At 41.0% G+C, this 27,218-nt stretch overlaps 1 protein-coding gene across 1 annotated transcript in view; it reads left to right on the plus strand.

The window, feature by feature from the left end:
* Positions 1–24,079, plus strand: part of EPG5 (ectopic P-granules autophagy protein 5 homolog) — a 42,861-nt gene extending 18,782 nt beyond the window's left edge. Inside the window, exons 21-44 of the mRNA XM_026038987.1 lie at positions 77–196; positions 1,075–1,241; positions 1,440–1,667; positions 2,385–2,508; positions 3,412–3,556; positions 4,487–4,658; positions 5,515–5,677; positions 6,238–6,380; positions 7,584–7,740; positions 8,434–8,628; positions 9,032–9,245; positions 10,073–10,227; positions 10,347–10,554; positions 11,036–11,111; positions 11,891–11,994; positions 12,490–12,665; positions 13,764–13,949; positions 15,333–15,542; positions 15,682–15,826; positions 17,101–17,343; positions 18,156–18,375; positions 19,722–19,937; positions 20,827–20,941; positions 22,390–24,079. Of these exons, the coding sequence (XP_025894772.1) occupies positions 77–196; positions 1,075–1,241; positions 1,440–1,667; positions 2,385–2,508; positions 3,412–3,556; positions 4,487–4,658; positions 5,515–5,677; positions 6,238–6,380; positions 7,584–7,740; positions 8,434–8,628; positions 9,032–9,245; positions 10,073–10,227; positions 10,347–10,554; positions 11,036–11,111; positions 11,891–11,994; positions 12,490–12,665; positions 13,764–13,949; positions 15,333–15,542; positions 15,682–15,826; positions 17,101–17,343; positions 18,156–18,375; positions 19,722–19,937; positions 20,827–20,941; positions 22,390–22,572 (4,065 nt within the window). The 3' untranslated portion in view covers positions 22,573–24,079. The remainder of the gene's footprint in view (positions 1–76; positions 197–1,074; positions 1,242–1,439; positions 1,668–2,384; positions 2,509–3,411; positions 3,557–4,486; positions 4,659–5,514; positions 5,678–6,237; positions 6,381–7,583; positions 7,741–8,433; positions 8,629–9,031; positions 9,246–10,072; positions 10,228–10,346; positions 10,555–11,035; positions 11,112–11,890; positions 11,995–12,489; positions 12,666–13,763; positions 13,950–15,332; positions 15,543–15,681; positions 15,827–17,100; positions 17,344–18,155; positions 18,376–19,721; positions 19,938–20,826; positions 20,942–22,389) is intronic.
* Positions 24,080–27,218: the final 3,139 nt, after the last annotated feature.

The following is a 27,218-nucleotide window of genomic DNA, read 5'->3' on the forward strand; positions in this document are numbered from 1 at the left end:
GTTAAGAAAGCAGTAAAAATTCCCTTCCTCTGCCTGGTTTTGTGATCAGTCATTTCCTTCCTACTGTGTTGTACAGGTCTGGTTTTCGTGGGTAGTGCTAAATATGGAGTCGCTATTTGAAGAAGACTCRCAGCTTCGCCGAGTCGTGGAGGGGGAGTTGGTTATTAATGCTTTAACTCCTGATCAGGCTTTGAAGGTGAGAGAACGGTTTACCCTCCCCATATAGAAAACTGCCCTTCTCTTGAATTGTTTAGTTTTACCTCCTGATTTATTTATTTATTTATTTATTTATTGCTAGGTCAAAAGTATAACTATTTAAGGCCTTGCCTGGTTGTTTTTTTGGGAGAAAATATAGCTCAGGCAAAGTTTCCTTTGTGTTTTTGAATGGTACATTTAAAGAGAGTAATATGTAAATGTCTAGTCTTAATATATCATGGTTTGCAGAAAACTTAATTCAGTAATTAGTGCTTTTATATGATTCTTCTATATGATTTCTCATGGATCATCTGAACATCCTACAATGTACAGTGGATTCATTTTAAAGCACTGAGATGGGAAGTGCAGATGGTTTATCTCACAGGCTGGAAAATATCTCTTTATGTCAGAGCAATTTTCAGATTATCTGAATTTYAGAAACATCTGAAACTTGGTTGCTTGTAGGTGTGTCCAAATTACCTTCCAAAACTTTCAGAACTGTTTAGCTCTCTCCCTCAAGAAGGCACAGAGAGTCAGGTGTGTTTCAACCATGACTGCAGTGTTATTTGCCCAAACTCAAAGTCTGCAGTGTTTTTTGCCCAAACTCAAAGTCTGGAGAGAAGCTAGTTGAAATGAAAGCCGTCTAGTCTGGAAGTGTAAATTTGGGACTGTCCTCCATCTCAACTGTTGCAGTATCTTTTGATGAAGAAGTTAAGCTGGAAACACAATGGGAACAGATTTTCTTGGGCTGCATCTCGAGCCTTTGGGAACTMGTGTGGAGAACACTTGTCCCTTGGTTTGTGTATCTGTATTTCCATGGAGAACAGTTGTAGGAGGGAACTGCAGTGAGATGCTCCTTTGAAAATGTTCTTTTTGCAGAAAGCCCAGAGCCAGCTGAAGTTGCCCATCGTGCCTTCCCTCCAGAGGCTGATGATTTACCGCTGGGCTCACCAGGCCCTGGCTACCCCTGCTGATCACCCTCTCATGCCACTAATCTGGCAGAAATTCTTCCTCCTTTACCTGCACCGACCAGGACCACAGTACGGGTGAGTTCATTGCTCTAACAGAACAACAAGCACAARTACAATATATTTTAAGTGAGGTTAGTAAATGCTTTGTGTTCATCTGAAAGCAGTGAGTGCCAGCAATTTAGTTAAAGCAAAGGTCATCTCATTTGCAGAGAAACCARTTTGATGCCTTTTCTTTTTCCCCCATTTTCTTTTTTTAATTTTTATTTTTTTTAGGTTGCCTGTAGACGGCTGCATTGGAAGAAGGTTTTTCCAGAGTGCAGCCCATGCTAACTTATTAAATGAAATGAAGCAGCGCTTGATAGAGGTAGCAGATTTYCACCATGCTGCCAGCAAAGCACTTAGAGTGGACAGTCCTGCAGATGGCAGTGACAGATCACCAGAGAARGGAGGCAGCTCCACAGATTACCTGACGTCCCCAGAACTGCACAAGGAGCTTGTCAGGTAGAGAAAAACCTTCCCACTTGGTCCTCMTTCAATTGCCCAATGACCTGGGCAGTTACTCAAACATAGGTTAGCTTTCTTTAATTGAGGAATGTGATCAAAAACTTGACTTGTTGAGCCAGCTGAGCAAAAGTGGACATGTTTGTTTGCCATGAATGTAGAGATGCCAGTGAGGGAAGTGTATCTGTGTGGAAGTACAGTGTTAGCAAGAACTGGGACTAAACTGAACATGGATTTGAGTCTTAGGAGGAGTTGCTATGTGTAGCAAATCATGTCAGGTGTAAGCTTTTGGAGCAGGCTCTAGAARAGCAGTAGGGCAAGAAGCCAGTCTTGCTCAAACACTTCTTTTTCTGCATTAGCCTTCTGAGTAGGATTATAGATGTAATTCCCTGACCTAAGAGATATTTCCTGTCAGGGTCCCGTGTGCTATTTAGAATAATTATTTCACTTTTTAAAAATTCATTGTGTTACTCTTGCCTGTTGCCCTTCATGTTTTCTAAATAGCATCTTTCCATTGCTAGTCTTTAACTGACACTTAGATGTTTCAGATGCCCCTAGATTAGTTCACTAAATTTTTGAACCGTGTMTGCTTAAAACATGACTTGTTACCTTAACTTGAACACCCAGAATCCCACTGCTGTGYAGCTTATGCTCTGCACATGCATGCAATTAAGTTTCCTGTTGATTTTTATTTTTCTTGCCTTTTTTCCTTCGCAGACTTTGTAATGTCTTTGTGCTGTGGTTAGAAGAAGAGAGCTTTCAGAAAGGAGACACCTACATTCCCTCCTTACCAAAGCAATACGATGCATATAGACTTGCTAAAATCATGCAGAATCAACAGGTGAAGTACTACCAACACTGGCAGTCTGAAATCAARATTCACTTCTCTTTGTAAAGTCTCTCTTGAGACTTTAGTGTCACTAATTTTTAATATGCCCGTGGCAAGTACAGTAGCTTTACAGCTCTAAATTATTTTTTGCTAAAAATCCTATGTCTTTATATTTAAATCAGAATTCAYGTGCAGTCTTCTTCCATGTGCTAATGAGAATGCAATCTTTACTCTGTGCAGTGTTATATCTATATCTGTGTTTGTGTGTCTCTGTTTTCCCGGAGAACTGTAGAGAATTATCTTAATTGGATCTTTAAATAACAAAGGCCTGGGAGCACAAATCTGCTTGCGTTCATGGTTTGTAAGAAATCTGGATAAATTAGTGTGTGGGAAGTGAATATTATTCTGCTCGTTAAGCCTTAGATAGTTAACAGGGCTTTGAGAGGGAGGCTTTGTAGAGGCTCATTTTGTGCTTCCACGTGTACTGCTGCTTTGCTCTTGGTCCTGCAGCRTATGTGAGTACTGAAAATGCAGCCTGCTTCACTCTCAATTGTASTTGCTCATGGCCAGGAAATCTGTTTTCTCTTGTTGCTTTTGAAAGGAACTGAGTTTTATTTGTCTCTACTCTTCCTCTCTCCTCTAGTCTGCTAGAATACACACTACGTGTGTCTGTCAGACTTCTCTAATGGTCAATAATGCTTTCCATGGCTTATCTGTATATATGATAAGACTTCTGCTTTTTTTCTGTGCTTTATATTCCTTCTTTTTTTTTTTCTCCCTGTTAATATATGTCTATGACTTAAACACATGCTCTAGTTTCATTTAATTACTTACTACCCCCAACTGCTGGGATGGGTTTGCAGTATGTGATAATGAACAAAGTGGTCCTAATGATTGGATTCTTTTGTGCCGTAGGATTTGTGGATGGAGTATGTCAACATTGAACTCATCCAGCATGAGTTTCAGGAAGCTCTGAACCTCTGGCTCCAGCTTCAGCTGGAATCACATACGGCCTCTAGTACCTCTGCAGAGCAAACGGATTTCACCAACCCTGTATCAGGTGGGAGATAAGGATAACATTAACCAGCCGGGGGAAAGAGTTATTAACAGGCAGAAGTCTTGGTTCCTTAAATAATGTAGGGATGATATCAGTAAAACTGTGAATACAATTGGTGTTTTCTACTCATATATAGGTTTTTATGATGTTCTKGCTAAGATGCCCATGTAGGAGGCTGGATTTTTTTGGTGCAAAATTCAGGAATGGCTAGAGAGTAATGGGGAAGCGCCCTCAAGATTGCTGCATGCAGAGTATGCTCCAGACTGGCTGATTTTTCCTTGCTTTTTTGGAGAAGGAACTTGCAAGCAAAGAGTAATATTGCTGAAAAGAGCAATATTGTTACTATTTAAGTTTTGTTGTCTGTTCTCTGTTCTCTTGTTTTTTGCTGAKGGTGGCTTTACTTGCTGCTCTGTGGCATTATAGCACAGTGAAAGGATTGTTCTAGCATCAAAAGGGATTTAGAGTCATGGTAGGTTTATTAAGGATAAGGCAAAATGGGATTTTTTGAGGGGGGACTGATTAAAGGAGGGGAAGAAGGAAGAAAAGGAAACTGGAGCAGGATTGTAGATGAATTGGCATTTGAGCAAGGAAATTGAATGGGAACAGCAGGAGGAAAGGACAGTCATGGAAAGAGCCTGTGCTTTGAGAAAAATAATTAGAGCTGGTTATGCTGGAGAAGTAGGAAATCGAAAGAGAGAAAATACAGGAAACCAGGAAAAGCAGTGGGGCCTGGGCTCCTAGTGCAGCTACTTGAGGAAAATGAACTGGGTGAAATAAACTTGATAAACGCAAACAGATTGATTAAATGACTATAAAAAGTGAGGAATCCTGGGAGTATAAATATATGGCCATTGTTAAAAATATTTCATGGAGGAAAAAGAAATCATAATTTTCTTAAATAATTTTGTCTTTTTTTTTTTTTTTTTTTTTTAGCCAAAGAGAGAATAATGAGTAATTTGAAGAAGTTTGATATTCCCAAGCCCCCTCTTCCACTGCAGCCGGTGAAAGCTCCCGTGCCAGTTATTTCCTCTGGCAGTCTAGTGAGTCAGAAAGAAGCGATTCAGCTCATGCGCACGGACCTGAACCTCTTGCAGCGACATGCCAAGTAAGACCTAGCTTTTTATCTTTTATTTATTTTTACTCCTGTCCAGCTAGTGTTTCTAGCTGGGTTCCGCTGCAGTTTCAAGCAGCTGTGTTTGTGGTGTTAGCCTAAGCCTAGCAGTACTTAATTTCATTTTTGTATCTTCCTTGGTTATCCTGTCGTTATTCAGCTCTTTTAATCGACTGCACAAGTTGTATCCAATGACTGAAATATCTCCCTCAGCTTGGGTCTAACATCTGCAGTTTCTTTTTTTATTTGGAGCGCTTCATAAAGCAAAGCCCCTGCTGCAGCCTAGATTTTTCTTGACAATGAGGTTAGTTTTAAACAACCTCATTAATGGGTGTCTGAGGCAATGGAAGCCTCCGGAGATAAATCTGATTTCTGGCACTGCTGGCTTTGTGTATGGAAGAGTGCTTCGTTTTTAATGATCTTGCTATGGGAATGCAGCTGAAGTATCTTCAAAGTTTCAAGCAGAGTAAATGAATGTCTCTGAGCTAGTGTCACCCAGTGTAATTTGTTAGTAACAATATTAAAAGAAAAAAGCCCTGCAGAGGCTAAAAGGGTAGTATCTAAATGTTTCCAGCAGCAATTTTCAGTGGGCTTTTTTCTCTGACTGAATCATTCCGTTCAGTCTGTCTTTGTCTGATGGGAAAAAAATGTATCTTCCACAGTAGGCAATCTGTTTAATTTCATGCCAGTTTGTAATAGAATAATTAAAACAAAAAATCTTACGCAGACTTGAGTGTAGTTGTGTTTTTCTTATGAAACCGCTTGTTATTACTTTGAAGCGCTGTTGCTTTGAAGCTTAACTCCGTTTCGTTTAAAGATTTTTGGTAACTTTAGCAGTTTTGGTTTCCAGAGCTGCGGCCGTGTGGGAATCACAGCACGTGGCCCTCGACGGCGAGATCCTGGACACGATACCCAGGCTGTTTGTGAACCGGGAAGAGCAGGTCACCCTCCACGTGGAGTGCAGGGGCACGTCCAATAAAGGCTGCCAGGGAGCAGCTCATCTCACAGTCCAGGTTAGAGACGTGGCTTTGCCTTTCATTTTCGGACCTAAACAATGAAATTTAAATCATTGAATGGTTACAGGAATGAGTTTATTGGATGTAGTGCTGCCACATACCCTTGAGTACCTCATTCATTGCTCAAAAGGAGTTGCAGATGATCTGCTGAAGACTTAGTCCTTGTATAAGGCTTGTAATTCTCAGCTTAAATTGCTTCCTGGTGTGTGAATGGAGGAATATGTTCCGTGATGGGCATGTAAGTATGAAAGTGTTCGTAGGAGTGTTTGCATGTTGCTTAGTATGTGACTGTCTTGATCCTCTCTCAGTTTTAATCCTTGTGAATTAAAAGCATTAGTTAAGACATTAATCATATCGTCATGTGATAATTAAWTAGGAACGTGACCAAGAATTGTGTGCCTGGGTAGTATGTACTAAATCCGATCAAAATTCTTGGGGAAAACAGTCTGTACTCTGAGCTCTTTGCCAGGCTTTGACTCATTATTGCAATTAGTTGCAGCATGGGAAGAATTGTAGCAGAAGATGCTATTCTGAAATGAATACCTTTTCTCATTTAGTTTGAAGGGAAGCACAAAAACGAAGCAGTGAGCCAGCAGCTTCATGCTTTGCGTAAAGAAGTGAGACAACTGCAAGCAGAAGCCACAAAGCCACCTTCTCTGGGTGTTGTGGAAGCAGCAGTACATRTGGAAAACTTTATAACGTAGGTTGTTTGGACACTGTTTTAGGCAGTGTTGTTTTATACTTAGTTTTCTGTGTGTTGGAGTTAAAATGTGGAACTTGTTTGTATGCTTCTGGTAATGAGCATCATTTTGGCTGGACAACGGAGTCTGGATCTGTGTTTGTAACGAGCTTCTGAAGGAGCAACTCCACATATTTTCAGAAGAGGTAACTCTGGTCACTCCRCCTAAACAGGGCACCTAATGCTGGCTTCTACCTCAGTTTATTGTACTGTGCCATKAAACAGCCATTCTAACCCTGCAAAAACAAATGCTGTAATATCAGGGACACTCTGTAAAACTTGAATAGCAAATTTGAACCACAGCTATAGCCATGAGCCTTTATCCTTTTACTAGTGAAGAAGGTAGTTTTGTGATGAGAGTTACGGACTGAAGCCATCTCAGCAACTTTGCGAAAATGTTAAGTAGTGTAATGGAGAAGGACCATATGATCTGACTTTTGGGGTGAATTRATAGATTAGCCCAGGGCCTTGTCCTTCTTAAGGGCTTTATCCCAGCTCCTAGTTGAAGTCAAGAAGATCAATAAAAATGTTGGAAAACTTTCTGATACCCTACAAGGCTTACTCACCTGGTAGAACAGTACTGTTATAAATCAATGACTATTTCTGCTTGTTCTTTCTCATAAACCTGAAAAATTCTGTACATGATCAAGTTCTTAGGATTTATATATGTGGGATTCCATGTTTTTCTAATGCTGTTTTAATGCAATTCATTCAGACTCAGGCTGCAGAGGGCTTGATTTGAGCTTAATAAACGTTCCATTGGCAATGTGATAWTAAAGATTGTTTCTGTTTTTATACTTTCATTACAGAGTCTTTTATGTTAGCAACTTAAATGATCTGTTCTTATGGTACAAATGTAGTGTAAGCACATCAGTAAGCACATGACCAGTTATTTGAGGGATTTGAAGGAATAACTATTTATTTAATTTGAACTACAGTATGAAATGTCTTTGATCACCTTCTAACTCTGAAAGGTTTGACGGTGTCACTTAAGGTAGTGAAATTCCTTAAGATAAACCCCACTTGATTAACATTCAAGCTTGAAAAAAACATTTTAATAGCTGCAAACTGAGAAGAACCTCCTTTTTCTTATTACAGATGGATTTCCATACTTGTCTTTAATCTTCCTTTTTTTTCTTTTTTTTTTTTTTTTTTTTTTAACAGGGCCTTAATAAATATCTACAAGGTGCAGCCCCTGCCTGCAATTCAGAAAGTTGGGATTAGCTTGTTTTTTACGTTAGTGGAGTATGTGTGTGATGAAACCCAGCGCAACCCTCCCACGAGGCAGTTTTTCTCTTCCTGCATTGAGATTCTGGGCCAAGTRAGTTTCTTTTCTCTCTAGTTTTGCATGCCTAACACTGGCACACATAGACCTTCAATACCAGCAGGCTAAAACCTTCAGAAGCGAAAAAAAAATCACTTTTGAGCTTGTACTCCATTCCTATCTGGGCTTATTGCATAACATATGTCGCTTGGGCAAGAAGTGCAACCTTAAATTCTATRAGTGCTCTAGAAAAAAGAAAAAATAGCATTAGTCCTTGTTTTGGGTCCAAATTGTTGCTTTGATGTCTTAGATGCTGTTTGTTTCCTTGTGTAACTGTCCTTATTTACCTCTTAGGGCTGAGCTGCAGAAAGGAATAGTCATAGTTGTGTTTATATTTATTTTTTAGTAAAGTCAGGCAGTGCTGCGGAAATAGAGATTCGTTTTCTTAGCCCATGAGGGGAAAGAGAAAAAAAAAAAAGGCTCTCTAGGTGTTTTTACACTGCCTTTGTGCTACTTGTGAGTGTGCTAGGTGAGTGTGATTATTTTACATATAAATTTTGTGGAATAGAAGTATTTAATTGAAACTGGTAATATACGCTTTATTTTTGGGAGCTGTTTTTGGGGGGAAAACAAAAAATGTTTGTCCTGACAGAAATCTTCTGGAGATGTTTTTCTAGTAAATTAATTCTGGGTAAGTARTTTGAGTAAATTCATTCTGGGCTGTTTTTGTCTTTGTTCCTGCTTCCCCAGGTGTTTATCAGCGGGACCAAATCGGAGTGCAGGCGCCTTCTCCAGRCAGTCCTCCAGAATCGAAGGCTCTGTACTCTCCTCTCTCCTTACTTCACTCCTGTTGCCTCTCCTGGTGAGTTTGTGACTTTGTATGAGAAAGTTGTGGCCTTCCTGAGCGAGGATAACAGTGATGTTGTCTTCATGCTGCTGACAAAGGTAAGATGCTCATGAATTCTCTCTCTTTTGCTGGTCTGAGTGAGATAGGTCTAATTTATGGGCTATACAGATTAGCCCAGYTTACAAGTTATAAGATTTGACATTGGTGCTAAAATGTGCAAATCTACCTGTGTTTTCTGAATTGGAGACCAGATAAAGAGTAGTTTTGTGGAAACGGGAACTTTTGTGAACAGGCTGTAAATAGGTGCTAAATGCCCATTTTGAGAGTTATCTTGATTTTGAGCTGGAGATGATGAGATGCAAATATATATAGTTAATACAGATCTCATATGAAAGGAACTTTTTCCCCCTGTTTCTTCCGCTCTGTCTTCTACAAGGTTTTGTGACTGTTATTTGAAGTGCTAAAGCTTTTAACTTACAAATGCTCCCTCCTCTGTTCTAGTTTGACCTTACACAGTGGTTAAGTGTTAGCAAGCCACCTCTGTCTGAACGTACCAGGCTTCTGGAATCTATCCACTTGGCTCTCAGTGCATGTGGCCTCGAACCCGAAGAGGAGATTTTAATGCCATTCAATATCTTCTGCAAGCATTGGACTAACCTCCTCCAGTATCAGTTCCCTGATCACTATAATGACTTTTTAAGAATGTTCATGCAAAGTGAGTATCTGAATCGATGTSCTCATTGATGTCATTGTATTTTCAYTTYTTTTCCCGTTTTTTCATTGTTCRTCATCTCTTTTATACAGATACTACCTGCATTCATATTTTTAGGCCAGAAAAGAAAGACAGCAACAAACAGAATAAATTACTTCTCCTCCCTCCCCCTTAAGTTTCTATATGGACTTTTGTGTGCGTACTATAGAATACATTTTTATTAGACATAATTTAGCTTTTCTAGAAAGCATTTTTTTTTCTTCACAGACTGAAGTAGACACATAGGTGCTAAGCTTTTCAGCCCATGTTACAGGAGAAGGACAAAGAAGAGCTTTCTATGAATGGGAGCAATTGATAATGATGCCACCATCTGCAATACAGTCTCCCTGGTCTTGAGCAGGCTTCAGTGTCAAATCGGGAGATCTTCTTAAGACCTGGGACTGATACTGGAGTCTGCTCTACACATTATATTTGACATTAGGTTCTACCTATGGTCTGCTGTGCCTCTAAAATGGGGACACGACGCTTCCTTTCTGTCAAACTATAACAAGCAGCAACTATCTCCTGGTGTGCTTTTGTAGCCAAGGATTTACTAAGTACTTGGGAAACTTTGCAGGAAGGAGTTATCTRTCATTCCTTTTCTTGCATCTATGTTACCTGGGTTTGGGAATTAGGTCTCTCTTGCCTCTAAACTTGGGATTTTCAAGCTATTGCCTTTTCTTTTGTAGTTGGTAGCTCCTATTTCAGGCTTCTCTAACTTATATTGAGGAAAAAAATAATCTCCTTACCATGTCTTYGATAAAAAACCATTATTTTCTCTTTCTCCTAAGGCTCTTCAGAGCAGCTCTTGAGCCCTGACTGCTGGAAGGCATCGCTGGAAGCCCTGGGCTGCGGCTCCTCGGGGACTGAACAGGGAGGTGTCAAGAAGATCGATGCTGGCAGGAGCCCTGTCCTGCAGGAGGGAGCTCTGCTCTCTGCAGAACAGGTAGGCCCCTCTCTGCTTGATTAACCCCRTTTTGCAGCCAAAACAGCTGCCCTCCGGGGACAAATAATGCTGCCCTGCAGGCTTTCTCCAGCTGATTAACAACATTTTGCATCTCGCAGGTCAGAGAGACGATAGAGTGGCTTTCTGCCTCTTTCTGCAAACTCCGGCTGGCCTCGGTGGACTTCAGGACCTTCGGGCTCTTTTCAAAGTGGAGCCCTTACGTGCCCGAAGTGAACACGTTCCTCAAGTATCTTAGTAAGCGGCTCGTAGACGCCGAAGTGGTCAGTTTAGGCGAGGAGCCTATTGGCAGTAACAGGATTCTAACAGGTAACGTGGTAGAAGGTAATGAGTTGAAGAAAGAAACTCGTCCTGTTGTTGATTTCTTCTGCTGAAAACAGTTTTGTTTAAATATACAGTAAAACCTTAACTGAGAGAGTGTCTGCAGGGATGTTGGTGGCTGCTGAATTTTACCTTGTTTTGATGTTTGATTTGAAGTAAATAGCTTAAACTCCTTTACTTTTAGTATATACAGCTTTAAAACCTGCAGAGTTGGAAAGGTATATTTAAGTTAACAATGAAAAATACTTGCTGTTCTGTGGTATCTGAAGTTAAACCATTTGTTCTGTAGACTTAAATTAATAGCGATCATATTACTTTATTTTTTTAAAAAAATCAGAACATATTTTTAAAAAATGCAGAACCTGGCAGAACTTATTTAGTATTTGAATAAGCAAAGGTCACTTTATCTGAGTTTGGAAAAGCCTGATTCAGAGCTTATTATTATTTTTTATGCCTTGTTTTCTTCTAGCATTGCAGTCCTTATATTCGATCATCGTTGGACTCTTCAAGCCATGGATACTGGTGTTAGATAAGGAAGATGCAAGGTATATACTGATGCATTTAAAATTTGTTTTTTTTTTTCCTAAAGTAAGAACTTTAGCCCTGTAGAAATGAAGTGACGTTGTCACCTGATTTTTTTCCAACCCGTAATTGGGTTGGAAAAAAACTTTAAATAGCTGGTAACCTTTAATTTAAATAGCTGTTACATGTGTCATATCCTTAATCGTTATGAAGCTAAATCTTGCTTAGTCAATTTAGAGTTATTTGTGYCTTCCATGCAGATAACTCTATATTGTAAAACAAACAAACATTCTCCCCAAGCTCCCAAGTAAGTCCAACCTCAAATGCCAGTAGTGTGTAAAGAGACATCTGATCAAATCCRTCCCATGATGGCCTGCTGGCAACCGTCTTCTCTACCTCTGCTTTCCCAAGAAGAGTTATTTCTCTTGTTTTACACTTAAATTAAACCTTCTTTCAAAGCCAGATGCCTTTTGAGCTGTGAATGTACCTGCAGCACTTAATGGGAAGGTTCACTGCTGGTGATAYGTGCTGACGTTCAGAAAGTTCTGCATTTTGAGCTGTAATGCAATTATGAAATATGAAGCAAGCCATCTCTCCTTGATACTGCAGACCTTCACTGTGACATTGAAGTGCCCCCCTATTTCAGAAAGGGATAGTCCTAAAGAGCTGTGTTTGAAAAGATTGCTGATAGCCCATTCTGTATTTGATCTTGTATATTTTACAGTATTTAAATTGTCTAAGCGTTTTTGGTGGTAAATCAGCTCTGAAATTTATATTGCTTCACTTCCTCTGTTTTCTCCAGTAACCAGTCCTGCTACCCTTGGTTAGAGAGTGACACTACTGTGGCTTCCAGCATGGTCTGCTCGTTTACAGACTGCATCGAGCTTTTGCACGAGAGCTTTAAAGGTGAGTGAAGTCCACACTGCTTCGATTTAGTTGCACTTTTTGTTCTAGCTCAAAACATGCATTTTGAGATTAGGGACAAGAGGAGGTTTTTCCATTTGTTAGGAGTTTTTAGCTGAGAGGAGGACTGCAATGGTACCAATAGCATATTTCYTAGTCTTAAGAAAACAACTGAGTTTTTGCATGAGCAGACAAAGTGGCTCATAGAGGATGTCAGGTGGTAAAGTTGATGTGAAGAAAAGCGAAGCAAATTGGGCTCTGGTGAGAAGTGCATGACTGCTCCATATGTAATGTGCTCTTGGGTAACATACCATCATCTAAGAGTCGAGATTCACTAATTCTTCTTAAAACATATGTAAAAGTTGTGAAATCCTACTAGAAAGGAATGTACTTTGTAACTTGCAGCTATTTGTTGTCTTGAAGACTGGTCTTTTTCCTGTAATTAAGTTTTCCTGCAATTTTATCTGGTGGTAATTAGACTATTTCCTTTTGATTTAGATAAGCTGTTACCAGGCCATCATGGGGCTCTCTGGTTGCATCTAATGCATTACTGTGAATGTTGCACAGCCCCTAAAATGCCAGAGTTTATTCTCTATCATTTCCATACGGAATTCAGAAGACTTCCATGGAAGGAAATGCACCCAGACCGGATACTTATGGAAGAGTTCTTCAAAGTGAGTACCTAGCACGTGTTGCATTAAGCTCTTAGTCCTTATAGTCCTTGGAAGTAATGGAGGGCCGGAGACAGTCCTTTAACCAGTAAGTTTTTAAAGTTTCTTGCACAATTCAAGCTCATTTTGGGAAGAAGTGTTTATATTTGTGAAGAAGTGTTACTGGATCTTATACAAAGTTGTGGAGAGCTGTAGGGCAGACCTTGGAGTCTGTCATTGCTGTGTCTAAATGTCTCATTCTATGTATTAAATATATGCATAGTTGGAGTTCATACTTCATTATTCCCGTGCTGTTCTCATAACACTGTACAAGGTAGATAAAGGCTGTGACAGATCAAGAACTGAGGCTGATAAGACTCAGGTGATGCAGCGAATGAAACTGTAGGCCACTTGACTATTATATTAAAAATATGGCATAGCTTGACATAATAATATATCTGGTTTTGGAATCATTTGGGGCTGATTCAAATTTCAAACTTGTTAACAAAAATTTGTATTTTGATTTTATACGAGCAACCTGTTAACTGCATCAGAAAATACCCATCTTCTCACAATTGGAGAGATTTGGTTTGTAAGTTCAAAAGTGGCCTTAGCTCCATGTTTTGAACTCTTGCTACTATAGCAGGTAATTGCATGTCTGTGAATTGTTACTTCTGATGCAAAGATCTGCTGCTAATTATTGAGGCCTCAATCCCATAAAGGCTTGTACAGATTCATACTATTTTTTGTGGCATTTTTTAGAAAAGAAATAATAATAAAAAGATAAAAAGAGAAGAAATAATAATAAGAAAATAGAAATAGAAAAGAATAGAAAAGAAATAATAATAAAAAGATGCAATGGTGCAACTTAATAGACTGTTTCTTCCTAGCTTACAGTAGCTTGGTGTGCAGCACTAGTTTGGGAGGGATAGGAGGTGACATGAGGGACAGAAGCAATGGAGAGTGTCAGCCTGCTCATCTGTTGACCTGGAATGGTGCTATGGTTTCTTATGTGGTCAGGGATCTGAAAAGTATAGATTTGTTTTGACTTTACACCAGTTTGTGTTTCTCTCTTTTCTTTTTCCTTTTTTTTTTTTTTTTTTTTTTTTTCCCCTCTGCTAGGTTGAAAGAGGCAGCCCCAAGAGTTGCTTCTTATTTTTGGGTTATGTTTTATGTGAAATAAACTGGGTCAGTGTCCTGTCTGATGCCTGGAATCCCAACCCTCATCCCGAGACTCACAACATGATTGTCTGTTTGCTGTATATGATGGTCCTGTTGGCGAAGGAGGAGCAGCTTATAGGCAGAGAGGTAAGTTTTGTGTAGGTTCCTATGTRTCTGTGAAGAACAACACTTTGCCGACATGGAGACAGGCTGTGACTTCTTCCTCACCTGCAGGGTTATTAACACAGGAACATTTTAGCTGTTGTAGAGCAGTGTAGAGCACTCTTGTGCAGCCACCCTGATGTTGCCCTTATCTTTGTCCCCTACAGCTTCAGGATAACTGCACCTTTTATTAAGGACCTAAAGCTAAGCCAGGCTTTGTGTGGTGTGGACTTAGAGCTCCTATMACCCAGAACTATAAAACAATAAACTTGGAAATGTCTCTCCTCTATAGTTGAAATAGGCTTTATATTTTTATAGCTGCCTAAGAGGAAAATATCCATTCATCTGCTTTAACATGTTTTGTGGGAAGTTATTTATAACTGTCATTCAGGCCTCAGAACTGCCTCTGCAAACATTTATATCTTACCATAAAGTGCACCCCTTCTAACTCAATATGACATATAGACTGTGATGACATGTCACAGTGATATAATGTCTTGAAGACCAAATATGTCTTTAAGAAGCCTGTCAGTGTCTGCTTGTGACAAGTTATTCGGGCAAGTTTATTGCATCTCTTGAAACTGGTGGAATTTTCTTTTTCTTGCTCTGAAGACAGATTTCATCGTCTCTGGCACCTCAGTACTTGTCCCATTTACGGTTGCATTGCAATATTTGCCTGAGGAAGGGAAAGAAAGTGTGGGATTAAGGACCAGCAGCACTGGGTGTTACAATGAACTTCCCAAACGCTGCTTTTGTTAAGAGTTCTGTATAGGTGAATCGTGCAGATGCAGTGTGATTCAATGCACTGCTTCCAAAGGGRCTGGGAATCTCCAGGAAGTCCCATTTCACATCTGCTTTCTTCCATATGCAGTGTCTTCTGATTTCCAGGGAGGCCCTGAATTGTCAAGGTGCAACATCTTATTCCAGCTTAGGAAAACTACTGAAGTTCATGGGTAGCAGACTGGTTTTGCCTGAAATGTTTTTGCTTTTAAGAAGATTCTTCAGCTTCAAAAGCTTCCTATATGTATTTATTATATGAGTCTTGGGAATTTCTTTCTAACCTCCAGGAAAGTGTTTCAGCTGGCCTGCTGTTACTCTCCTTTTTCCTGCTATGATGCTCCTGTGGCAACTTGATGTAAATGTTAAACTTATATCTGAGCCCTATATTCCAGGATGCTGTAGGCTGCTATTGGTCCAGCTCAGGATGTTATTTATGAGAAAGTATAACTGAGGAGTTGCCAGGTTTGGTAGATAATTCATGAAAACGGTGGAACAATTGTGAGAGTACTTCCAATATTAGGTAATGTAWATGTTCATTCAAAACAACAGAGAAGGTGGAGCTTAAGAGACATGTCTTTAAATCTTCAGGAATCACCAGTAATTAATCTCCTTGGACAGACCAGCTCCCTCCCTTGGCAACTTGTGGGCATCTCATCTTACCAGAGCATCATCAACTACTGCAACAGCCACTATCCCCCTTCTGTTATCCTTGCCAGGGATGCAGCAGCTGAACTGGTGGTGAAGCTCCTGAAAATATCAGCAGGCTTTGGCGCATCTTCAGACAGCCATATCCACCTTGTAAGTTGCACTGGTTTTGCAGTGTCTCTAAGCTGTCTTAGTTGTTTGCAAGGTCCATCGTTTTGTGCAAGGTATATGTAGAACATGAAAATAATAAGCATGATTTTTTAAAAAAATTCATTTTGATTTTGGTTAACAGGATGCAACACTGAAATGCCGAGCGTACATTCATCAAGTGGTTCAGTTTCTTAGCACCTTAGAACAAAGTGGAAAGATTACCCTTGCAATTTTGGAGCAAGAAATGGCCAAGCTGCTAGATGATATAATCATCTTTAATCCTCCAGGTTTGTATTGATAAGATGACAAAYTGTTTTAAAGCAGTCAAGATCCTTCATTCTAGCACAAGGGTCTTTGAGCTTTGGTTAATTATGTAATTGTATTACTGTAATGTCTCTGTTATGGGTAGGACATGTTGTTTTAGGTAAACATGTGAGCACAAAACAAAACTATGATCCTCTGTAGAGCTGTCAAGGGGGCTAGGGCCAGCAGAAACATTTTTATGACACACAAAACTGGCCAGCATGTGGAGTTCCTAGTACAAGAGTGTTAGATCTATTGGAGACAGATTTTCCCCCAAATTATTGGTTTGAAGGTGAAGAATCTTTAAAATATAAATTTTGGAGGGTTTCTTTGCTGTCAGAGTCTTTTTTTTTTTTTTCTCCACCCAAAAATGCTTTCAAAGGCACACACCCTGTCTGAGTAATTCTAAACCACTGTAACCATTGTAAACCACAAGAAAACTTGCAGTATAAGAGTAGAGAAATTATACTGGTGTATGTAAGTAATACAGTGTGTCCACACCCGCAGGGATTTTATTGACCCGATGGGCTTTTTATGCATTAGGCTACAGCAAGGTATGGCTTCAAAAAATTCTAGGTTTGAACTGCACTGGAATTGGCAGATAGTATAAAATGTGTGAGGCTATTAGAAAAATCTCAAGGCTTAGCTTGGTTATATTTGAATTAAATGATCAGGAGCTTGGTGATTTAGCTCTGAACTGTGCTTTAAGTTGTAGTTTTGTACCTGCATTTTCTTGGGAGACAGCAAACTTACTTTTACTATTCACTTTATTTGCAATGCAGTAGTGCTGAAAGTCCCTAACTGAAAAATAGACTTAGATGTCCTGAGTGCAGTACACCCTGTTGGGTATGTTATGAATTAAATTGCGAAGGAAATAAGCTGTTAGGAGCAAGTGTCTTATTGCAGGTATGTAATGAAAAAGTGGCTTTCCCAGGACCTAAAGAAATGTTTGGTCATGAAGTTGAATTTAAGTTGTCTAGGGTCCAACTTCCGTTTACTGAAATGGTTCATTATTAAAACCCAGACAGCAACATGTKCCCSTGAGGAAGAGCTTGTTTGGKGTGAGGGTGCCCAGCCCTGGCCCAGGCTGCCCAGGGAGGCTGCGGAGGCTCCTGCTCTGCAGATCTGCCAACCCGCCGGGATGKGACCGGGTGCCCCGAGCTCTGGGTGTCCCTGCTGGAGCASGGGSTGSACTGGRTGRKCTCTAGAGGTCCCTTCCAACCTCAACCATCCTGGGATTCTTACCCGTGCCTTTCAGACATGGACCTGCAGACGCGCCACGTGGCCCTGAGCAGCCTCTTCGCGGAGACGCTGATGATGCTGAACAACTCGAGCGTGGCCACGGCCGAGTCGCTGCGGGGCAGCCTGCGCAAGTGGGTGGACAGCAACGTGCGGGGGCTGCTGGCCATGCCCCTGCTCACGGCCGCCTGCCAGAGCCTGGCCTCCGTCCGCCACATGGCCGAGGCCACCGAGGCTGCTATCACGGCCTACTTCAACGCAGGTAGCGGCGTGTCTGGTGTCTTGCTTTGGTGCCCCTTCAGTAGGASTCACCTAGGAGTCCCTAACTTCATGCTGCCTGGTAGCTTGAACTGGATTTTAGTTCATCTCTCAAAACTGGGGCTCTTTTCTCTCTGTTTGTTGACTCTCAAYGTTATGTGCAATGTGAATGAACTGTTCACAGCTGGATATGGAGAAGTCAGGTCGTTGTGCCTTGGATTTGTTTTTAACTGTTAAGCTTGTTATCTTGGAAACTAAATTGCTTGATTCTCTGTTAAGACTGAATTCCTCTCTGTGAGCTCTGTGCTCTTTTTATAGAAAAAGGTTTTTAATTTTTAAGAGCTGTCCCAAGAAAACTAAAGAGATTTGTGTCCCTTCCTTGAAGGGTTCTGTAGACTGGTTTGGGCAAGTGGCTGAAATACTCTGTGTAAATCTCTCAAATTCTGTGGCTTTTAATTGTTTTCCCGCATAAACCATGTAGATAATGATTTCTACCACATTCCATTTAATAGCTTGTAAGTTCACCTGAAGGAAACAGTTAGAATTCCATTGTTAAAAAATTAAAATTTATTCCTGAGTTAACCCTGGCAAARCATCTCACTTTGACCTGCACTACAATAAACCAATCTCCACAGATMTTTTTTTTTTTTGTAATCTCCAGCCATCACAGTGGTGACGCAGATGGATTATTTGGAACACAGAGCTAAAATGGTTTGAAATCTGCAGTTTACAGGAACACAGCACTATAGTTTTGGTTATTTTTTGCTAAGCACTGCTTGCTTATGCTCTTTATTTCTCCTTCTGCTTTGTTTTTAGAGTCTCCTCATCACCAGGATTTAGGCTGGGGCCCTATTCTTGCCTCTCTCCAAGTTCCTGAGCTAACCATGGAGGAGTTCCTGCAGGAGTGTCTGTCTTTGGGAAGCTACTTGACCCTATATGTCTACCTGCTGCAAAGTCTAAACACTGACCAGACACTTGCCAATGAAATGAAAACCCTGCAGACTATTAGTAAATGGCTGGAGCAAGTGCATCCAAGGTACAGACCACCAGTCTGCTGAATGTGCCTTGATTTTTCCAAGTAAGGCAGCAGTTGTRCAAGACACTATAATGTGGCTGCTGRATCCTCCATGTCACAAACACTGTGATGTGTCCCAGTGCCAGAAAAYGATGTGAGGAAATGCCGGGGGAAATTTGTCTGCTTGAACACCTCTTATTTTCCTTTTGGTCAGTTTTCAATCAGAAATGCTTGTTTTCAATGGCAGCCTGGATTTATGCTCAGTTAAAATTACTATGAACAAATCCTAAACCACTGGAAAGTGGGATACACTTTCCAGTGGTTTAGTGGGATCCACTTYAGTGGGATCCACTTTCCAGAATGTCCACTAGGTGGGATAGGATATATGCTAAATACTCAGAGTGATATGTTGAAGGTCTGATGTTCATAGCTGTGCAAGGCAGAATGTCAGGACCCCTGAACAAAATCTTACTCTTGTGTGTGTGGTTGAGTGCCTAAAGTTAGAGATCTGATTTCCTGTAAAGGTTAAAGTGATAATACTTTATATTTACAATCTGTAACAATGGTATTTGCAGACTGCTGACATTATTGCCAGAATTCAGAAGAACTTGGTGAATGTATTTGTATTTTAATGCTGATAATGCTCACATTTGCTGAGAGAGAATGTTTTAGGAAAACGTATGTTCCCCGTGTTTTTGGAATTTGAAGGATACCTTGGCTGATGCTGGTAGCTTGCAGCTTTAGGAAGTTCATTGCAAAAGTGGGAGAAAGGAGCCAGTTTAGACCCTCAAACCTGGGATGCCCGGCCTGAGAGAAACAACTGGGTAGAGCCATCTGAGCATGGTCTGGTGCAGAAAGCTGGTGCTATATGTAGAAAACCTGAGCTCATTAACTGCAGCTGTTTGGGGAGGAATTAAAAATATCTCAAGGGAACTTCACGTTGTGTTTTGCTCAGCAGAAGCTTTCGGCGTTTCCTGTTTTAGACGTATCAAAAGTGTYAAGTGGTGTTGGAAATAACAACTGGTGCTGCCTAAGGTGCTTTAAAGATAAGTGAACGAAGGAGTGGAGATCCAGCTTCATTTCTTTTAGTCGAAGTTCTGGATAGGCTGAAATGCATTTAGGACTGCARTATCATTAATTCTTAGATTTAACCTGAAAGGAAGTGTTATTCTTTGTCTCTTAGAGACTGCTAAAACCTGCTGTGTTCTGCACCAAGGTCATAACAATGAGAGTTGCAGCTGCACCTTTGGGGGACTGATAAACTAAGATGAACTGTCACTAACATGTCACCTGAACTCTTCACAGGGCTAATGGGGAGATTTTAACCTTTATACTTCTGCCTTTATTTCTTTTTAATCCACCCAAAGCTCASCGAAGGAGGAGGCGAAGCTGTTCCTTTGGTGGCACAAAGCCATGCAGCTCTCCCTGGTTCAGCTGGAGCAAGACGATGCCATCGTCATCGAGTCTGTCCTCCGGACGCTGCTCGCGATCCAGGGCAGGCAGGGTCAGCTGGCTGAGGAGAGACTGACCTCTGGCATTCTTGGTGCTATTGGGCTGGGCAGGAGGTCACCGTTGTCCCCCAGGTGAGGATTTGGGGCTTCAATGAGTTCGTTGGGTCACTGCGAGTTGTCGCATTGCAAGAGCTGCAGCCTGGATCCAGGCTGTGGAGAGCAGTGCTGAAAGCTGCTCTGAATCAAGGCTGTTCCCAAACCTGTTAAGTAACTTAGCCCCAAGCTGCAGTGAGTTGTAGTAACTGTAGTGAGTGTGATTTTGGCTCAGTTTCCATCTCCAAGTTTGTAGGTAGACTGTTTGTTATAGGAAATTCCTCTTTTAACCTCATCTGTAGAACACTGCTCCARTTTGCGTGGCAAGTTTTCTGTGTGAGTATTGTGCACTCTGTCTTTTCCATCTTAGTCATGAGGTTTTAGAAGATGTTTGAGAGATGTTCAAACAATACATGCTTGTTACTGTTTCCTTTGTAAAGAGATGGAGCAAACTTGGCTCTGAGATGCTGCAGTGGAAAGAGTGCCAAGGAGAAATACGTAAATGCTTGTAGGACACAGTCCACATAGTATTTAGCTTTATAAAGACCTCCTGGGATGTAATCCTGGCATTGTTGGAATTACTCTGGAATTTTACTGTTCCACTCATCTTTGGATTTTGATCATGTGGATGTCTCAAAGGCTGTTAAATGAGTGTTTGGATTGACCTCAAGGTTGTAGCTAAGCAAAATGCAACAGTTCATATTATGTGGTATTATAGTCTCCTCTAGTGTATATATTGATATACTATAGTGTATATGTTATAGTATTTTTTTTCTTACATGCATTAAAAGCAATGTAAGAAGCAATGTCCTCTAAAGCCTCTGCTGTGTTCCCATGCAAGAGATGCCCAACTGAGTAGAACTTGAGATTTGTKCTGTGAAGGACTTGAAACGCTGACGTCCCCTTCTTCTCCTTTTGCCCGTGACAGGTTCCGGGTGGTGGCCCGCAGCTTGGCCACCTTCCTCTTGGTGCAGATTCCTGCGGAGAACCAGGTCCGCCTGCGGGCAGGTCCAGAGCCGAAGCTGTCGCAGAAGGCCCAGCAGGTACCGTGGGCTGCCAACCTGAGCTCCCTGAGGATGGGGGCACTGCAGGTGCTGGGGCTTCAGGCTACCTCCTCATCTCAGCTTTTGAGTTCATTCAGCTCTAGATACCCTCTGTTTTGCTGGGTTTTGAGGGTTTTTTTTTTTTTCTGCTATGATTTTATTTTTATTTATTCYGCTACTGCTTTGCTTGCGGAACCAAACTCTGCATTTCAGAAATAGTTTGTTGCTCTCACTTGCCTCCTCGAGGGTAGGTGTGTTTCACAAATTCATGYAGCATTTGCTGTTCTTCAAAATACCACCTTGGAAGTTGCCAGATATGGAGCAACTGGTAGGTTGGCCTGGTGATGATGTGAGGTTTTAATGGACTTTGCTTTTGGATCCCACCTGATCTGCTGGTCTGAGGTCTGCTGTGGGCACTGGGTATGTATGTACCAATTCATTTCAAGTACGACATAAAAATGTAGTAGCTTGAAACCACTTCAAGTGGAATCTGGACTTCTGTGCTTTTACCTGGCCACTATCATGGGCTTTGGTTTTGTTCTGATGAGTGGTAACTTGTTGGATTGTGATGGGAGGATTGTGTATCTGAGCTCTAAGCTAAAGTGACCCTAAGTGACTCCAAGCAAACCTGTTCCCACAAACTTCTGCAGGAATATGAAGGTATTTTTTTCTAATCCTAGACTAAAAAAATAAAAATTATAGATTATTTTCTGTCCATAACCAAGTTCTGAAACTTTGGGACGTATCAAAAGGTAGAAGAAATTAAAAATAATGCTGTCATTGTTCTGCTTTTCAGGACTCTGTGTAGATCATAGTCACGCTAAGATAATATTCACACTGATATTTGCTTGCCTGAAAGACAGGGCTTAAGAGCCCTATGACAACTAAATATCCCTTTTCCAGTGTGTGYGCCATTGATGTTATTTCAGTAAGCAGCTGCATAAGAATAGGGAGGGAGTAGAGGACTAGAAATGCAAGCACAATAATTTACTTGGTAGAGCTTATTTCTGTACTCTGCAAAATAAACAAAATGTGTTTAGAATATATACCAATATCCATCACAGGTGGCAATGCTATCGTAATAGCTTTATTTCTAATGAAAATCCAAGATATCAGTARGACATTGCCATGTTTTGAGGTGTATTTTGATTTACCCTGAGACCATGTCTTTAGTGCATGACTTAGAGTATTTTGACATATATTTAAGTCATGGAGTCATAGCAAGCCTTGAAGAAYCTGTTGTGTTGATCTCAAAGGAACAACGCAGGATGTGTGAGGTGGCTTGCAGTGGCATTGTGTGATTGCCCAAATGCCGTGTTCGGAGTGCTCCGTGCTCTCGGGCAGACAAGGATCTTCCAGGGGGATGCTGCTCCCGGTGGCAGTGCCACTGCCTTGTCATCCGTGGCCCAAAGCCCACGCAGCTAACAGCGTTTTCCTTGTGTCCATAGGCACTGAATGCTCTTGAGTCTATGGCATCAAACAAACAGTACGTGGATTATCAAGAGCAGCTCTCCCAGGCTTCCCAGTTCATCAGGCATCCAGAGCACTGTCTTCGGGATGGCAATAACCTCTTGGCTCTCCTTGTTAACACTCTGTACCCAGAAGTGCATTACCTGGACAGCATACGGTAGCAGCCACGTCACGCAGCGGTGGATTGCTCTGGTTTACATTTGAAGCTGTTGTTGTTGCACAAGTAACTTTGACCCGCAGATTTCCACTTTAAATAAGCCAGGGGTGTGAGTGAGAGCTGCACCCTGACACATTTCATCCTTTCCTTTCTTTCAAGCACTTATGATCTGCAGGCCTGTGGAATCGTTCAGTTCTTACTGAACAGACTTGGTTATCCTCCTGTGCGTGGTACACATGAGCAGGGAGGGCACCTGAGAACAGACACCCAAATCATTAGGCAGCAAAGATCATCCTTGATTCTTGTAGCCTCTTAAGTTTTTGCTTTGTGCCTTTCCATTTTCCGATGTGTTGTCATGTGAGCCAGGGCAAGCTGGATCAGGGGTTGTCTGTGAAGGAGGTTTTGACCATCTTACCCAGGATACCTCTAAACCTTAAGTTATTGTGTCTTCGGAGACTTGCAGACTTGCATTTGGGAAGATGGTATTAAAAATATAAATTCTTTGCCCTCCCACAGAACTCTGTAGTTGAAAGGCATGTTTACAGTCATCTGTTTCTCCATATACAAACTAAAATTTGGGCTAAAGAAATGTGTTTTTTTTTTTTTTTCCCCCTTCCTATTTTCAAAACTTGGTGAGTTTGCTTCCATGTTGCTTAACTGAATGCAAGTCGTTTCTGGCCATGTTGTTTTGGAGTCAGATAAAGTGTAAAGGTAATTTTCAGGATTCCTCAGTGTGTGGGAGGGGAACAGGCAACTATGTTCATGTTAAATACTGGCTTAATTCTGAARGTCTAGTTGTTTAGAAGGTAGGGGTTTATCAAATGGGCACCTCTTGAATTTTATTCTTACAATCTTACCTGGGTGTGATGTGACGGGATTTGAGATGACACTGTGAAAAGCTATATATATCTTGTGTTAAATCTGGTGATTACTCGTTAAAACTCGATTGTGAAAGCATGAGCAATGAGCCTGCCTGTCGTTGCAGCGGAGAKACCACTGGTTTTGTTGCCTTGTCTGGTTGCAAGATGCCCCTTTCTTTAGGGAAAACAGAAGGTGAGTTTCTCAAGTTGCTCGCCTGACTTGGGCCATTTTGTCCCTGATCTGTTCCTGGGGTCCCAAGGTCCCAGTCTGTGCCCCTCTGCAAAGGAACAGCGACAGCTTTTCTGTGTTGTGCCTTTCTGTTTAGAACATGGTTACACATCAAAATTTAGTTTTGGCTACTAGAGGAAGGAAATGTGCTACCCTACTGTCTGTTCCATAGCACATCGCTGTGAAGGATTTGCACTTACTGTGATTTCTGTGCTGGAGAAGAAGCCACCTCTCTCCTCGACAGATCCTGCCAACTCTCCCAGCTGGGTCATCCGATCACCTTCATCTGGTCTTACAGTTCTTTGCTCTATCTGCGAGCCTACACATTTATGTACGTCCCTCTGTATATTAACCGAACATCAGTGCAGCATGGTTTCTAACAGACTCTTTTGGAAAAATTGCAACTGGAAGGAAGTTTTGCTGCTGCTTTTTTCCTTTTTCCCATAGACTGAAAAGTACTGGTTTTACTAGATTCGATGTTATTGGTTGATTGTGCAAGAAATGTGAAAYGGCCAGAAATATATGTATGACATGCACTTTTAAAATGGTATTGTTTCAGCTGTTGAGTTTTTACAAATGATGTATTTATAACATGCTCTGTCTGCAAAGACCATGCAAAATAAACTTGAAAATTCAAGTAATTCCTAATCAATCTGTGATGTTCTCAACTTGATGGAAGAGCCGCAACCAGGTAACACGTCTTTGTTCTTGGAAAGGAAAGTGTGGGGAAATGCCACACAGTTGATGGAGATTTAGGGAGTCTTCTCTTTGAAATACAGGAATTAAATCCTTGCTCTGCTTTTGTTCATTCTAGCTTGTACATGACACAACGGGAGAAAGCTCARCTATGAAATGGCAGAAATGATGCTTCTCTGTCAATCTTTTGGGGCTTCTTAGTGTCATTCTTTCCTCCTGTTTCCTGTAGTTACACTCTGAGGGTGCATGTACATCCCAACCTCAAAAAGCTGCCTGAGAAAAAACGCAGCGAGTAACATCTGATGGTACCTATTTGTCAYGCTGCCTGCAATGCAAGCCAGATGCTGACTTTGGAGTCATTACTGTTAGGTGAAATCTTGCTCTTTTTCTGTCTGCAGTGTTTTCAAGTCTCTACAAACCTGTTTTTTATATGACTGTCTATACAGCATGATGATTATTGCCTGTCCATGTTACTGCAGGAGCTGATGCTTGAAGTCCTCCAAAGGGCATGGTGTTGATGGGGTCTTGTTTTCCTGCTCTTCCTGCTGGTGGAAGCTCAGGACAACTGCAATTTTTCCTCAGAGAACTGCTCATTATGGTCTGCAGACAATTATTTGCTAGAATTGCTTGGTGAAGGTTATTTTCATTGAAGCTGCTCTTTTATACCTGATGTGCTGAAGAGTTGCACGTGCTCTCTCTATTTCTCTTAAATTGATCTCATTTTGCAGGGGTAGGGAGGAAGAATGCAAACCCACCTACTAACACCAAACATTTGTTCTTGTCCCAAAATCAAATCTTAAAACAGTATTTCCTGACAGAGGTAGGGAATTAACCTCATTGTGTTAAATGCTTAATAAGAGCTGGACAAAATACAACTGCTTTCCCTTAAAGTCAAGATCTTTGTCTAATCCTAACCTGCAGCACTGCTTTTTTGATACCTTGAGTGTGACTAGGTAATCTCAGGAGGAAAGCTAAGTTTTGTGTTGTGCTTATCATTGCAGCTCTCAGCAGATGATGATGAAATCTGAATAACAACTGCTTAATACAAATACACCTCTTGAATAATTTCTGGCTTTTAAGAGAGCGAATATATGTGGCTTTTGTGGTGTTTGTCTCTGCCAGTACTAACTGCAATGGAGTGAACTGTTAACCTGAGGATTGCAGCTTAAATATTTATTAGGAAAATAGGTGTCAGAGGGCAATGGATGTGACAGTTTAAAGTGGTATTAACTTAAGATGATGCAGTAGAGTGGAAAAATGGATGCCTGAACAGCAAGTGTGAAATACATGCATTGGTCTTTCCTGTGCACACACGTCCTCTGGAGCATCCCCCAGGGCCCATGGCATGGTGGTGATGGGCATTTGTGTCACCTGAGACCAGATACGGCACCTTTCCGGAGGCTCAACTGATAAATGGAGCAACAGCAAATCCTCCCAAGTCCTGACTATGGCCTATACATACATGTATATGGATAAACTGCAGGAAAAAGAGAAATTGGGTCACTTAACTGTTAGGCAAAGCAAAGTCAATGTGAGAAGGTCATTCATTTTTTTCCCCTTCATGTTCTTCTGAAATAGCCTCCGTGGCATCTTGTTGGGTATCCCAGTTCTTCCCATTTGCTGCACTGTTGTGTGCTGCACTCAAAGCCAAATAAGAAGTTGAAYGACGCTGATCTGTGAGTTTCCTCAGATTTGAATAACTGCAGATGTTGTGACACACTGGCACACTTGAGAGTGCAACATCCTAACATCACATCAGGTGATGTTTTTGTTTTATGTTTTTTGTCTCCACCYCTGCTAGGATTACAAACTGGACTTAAAAGCTGAGGTTAAATCATCTTCTTGCATCTCTTTTCCTTGTTATATTGGTCTGTTAACTTGTTACTGTTTACAGCTGTGTGCTCTCGTTTAACAGCACAGATGTTATGAAAAGGCAAAATTTAAGAGCTCTCAGTACCAACCCTTTGATGTCCAGAGTCTTGGTTTGTGGCATTTGGACTACAAGCCTCCCAGACTAGTTGACTTGCTTCGTCTTGGAGCATGGTCAAGGCTAAAATAGGGACGTTTTTGCAGATGAGAGAGGACTGATGAATACCAGTGTGATTTACACCATAGGGATGACCTGCACCCCATATTGTTGTGGGGATCACCCAAAAACACATCTGTAACAGTTGTGGTGAGATAGGTCTGGGATTACAGCTCGGAAGAGTTTAAGGGTTGGGGCTTAAAAGCATCTCTTCACGTAATAGATAAACCACTTAGAAATTACTTTAGTTAGAAAAAAACATGTTTAATTGTGAAGTGTTTTGAGATTTTCTGGGAGAAAACCAGTTATATTTCTTAGCACAGGTATCTCATAGAGTTTGTTTTGTTGCTCTGTTGCCGTGGCTGCTATGTGAAGGTCCTGAGATGGAGCTGGTGTGTGTGAGTGCACTTATGTACCAGTTGTGGTTGTACCAGTTGTAGTAGTAAGAGCTGTAAGTAAATCTACATTATAGATCACCTTTGAATTTCCTATTTCAGCTCTCAGCTTTCTGAATTTTTATTTTATTTAGTTCTGTTTTCATTTTGCTTGGACTCCTCGTGAAAGTTAAGACTTCTTTTAAAGTTTCAGATAAATTCTTCTAGAAGTTAAGGAATTAAAAAAGAAAATCACTACAGAAATTGTGAGTTTTTCTTCAGTCCTGATATTTTACAGAGCGGAATGGGCCTATTCCTGTCTCTAAGCTCTATGTATTTTTGGCTGGTTTAAAAGTAACTAGTTTTGAAGTAATTTGGGGAAAAGGTCTGTAGCAAAACAATGGGAGGAAATGGCAGACTCCCATCTACTTGCTGAACACTGTCTGATGTAGCTTGAAAACTACA

Source organism: Nothoprocta perdicaria, unplaced genomic scaffold (assembly GCF_003342845.1).
Source record: "Nothoprocta perdicaria isolate Ctin4 unplaced genomic scaffold, notPer1 scaffold_10, whole genome shotgun sequence".
In the NCBI taxonomy this organism is placed as follows: domain Eukaryota; kingdom Metazoa; phylum Chordata; class Aves; order Tinamiformes; family Tinamidae; genus Nothoprocta; species Nothoprocta perdicaria.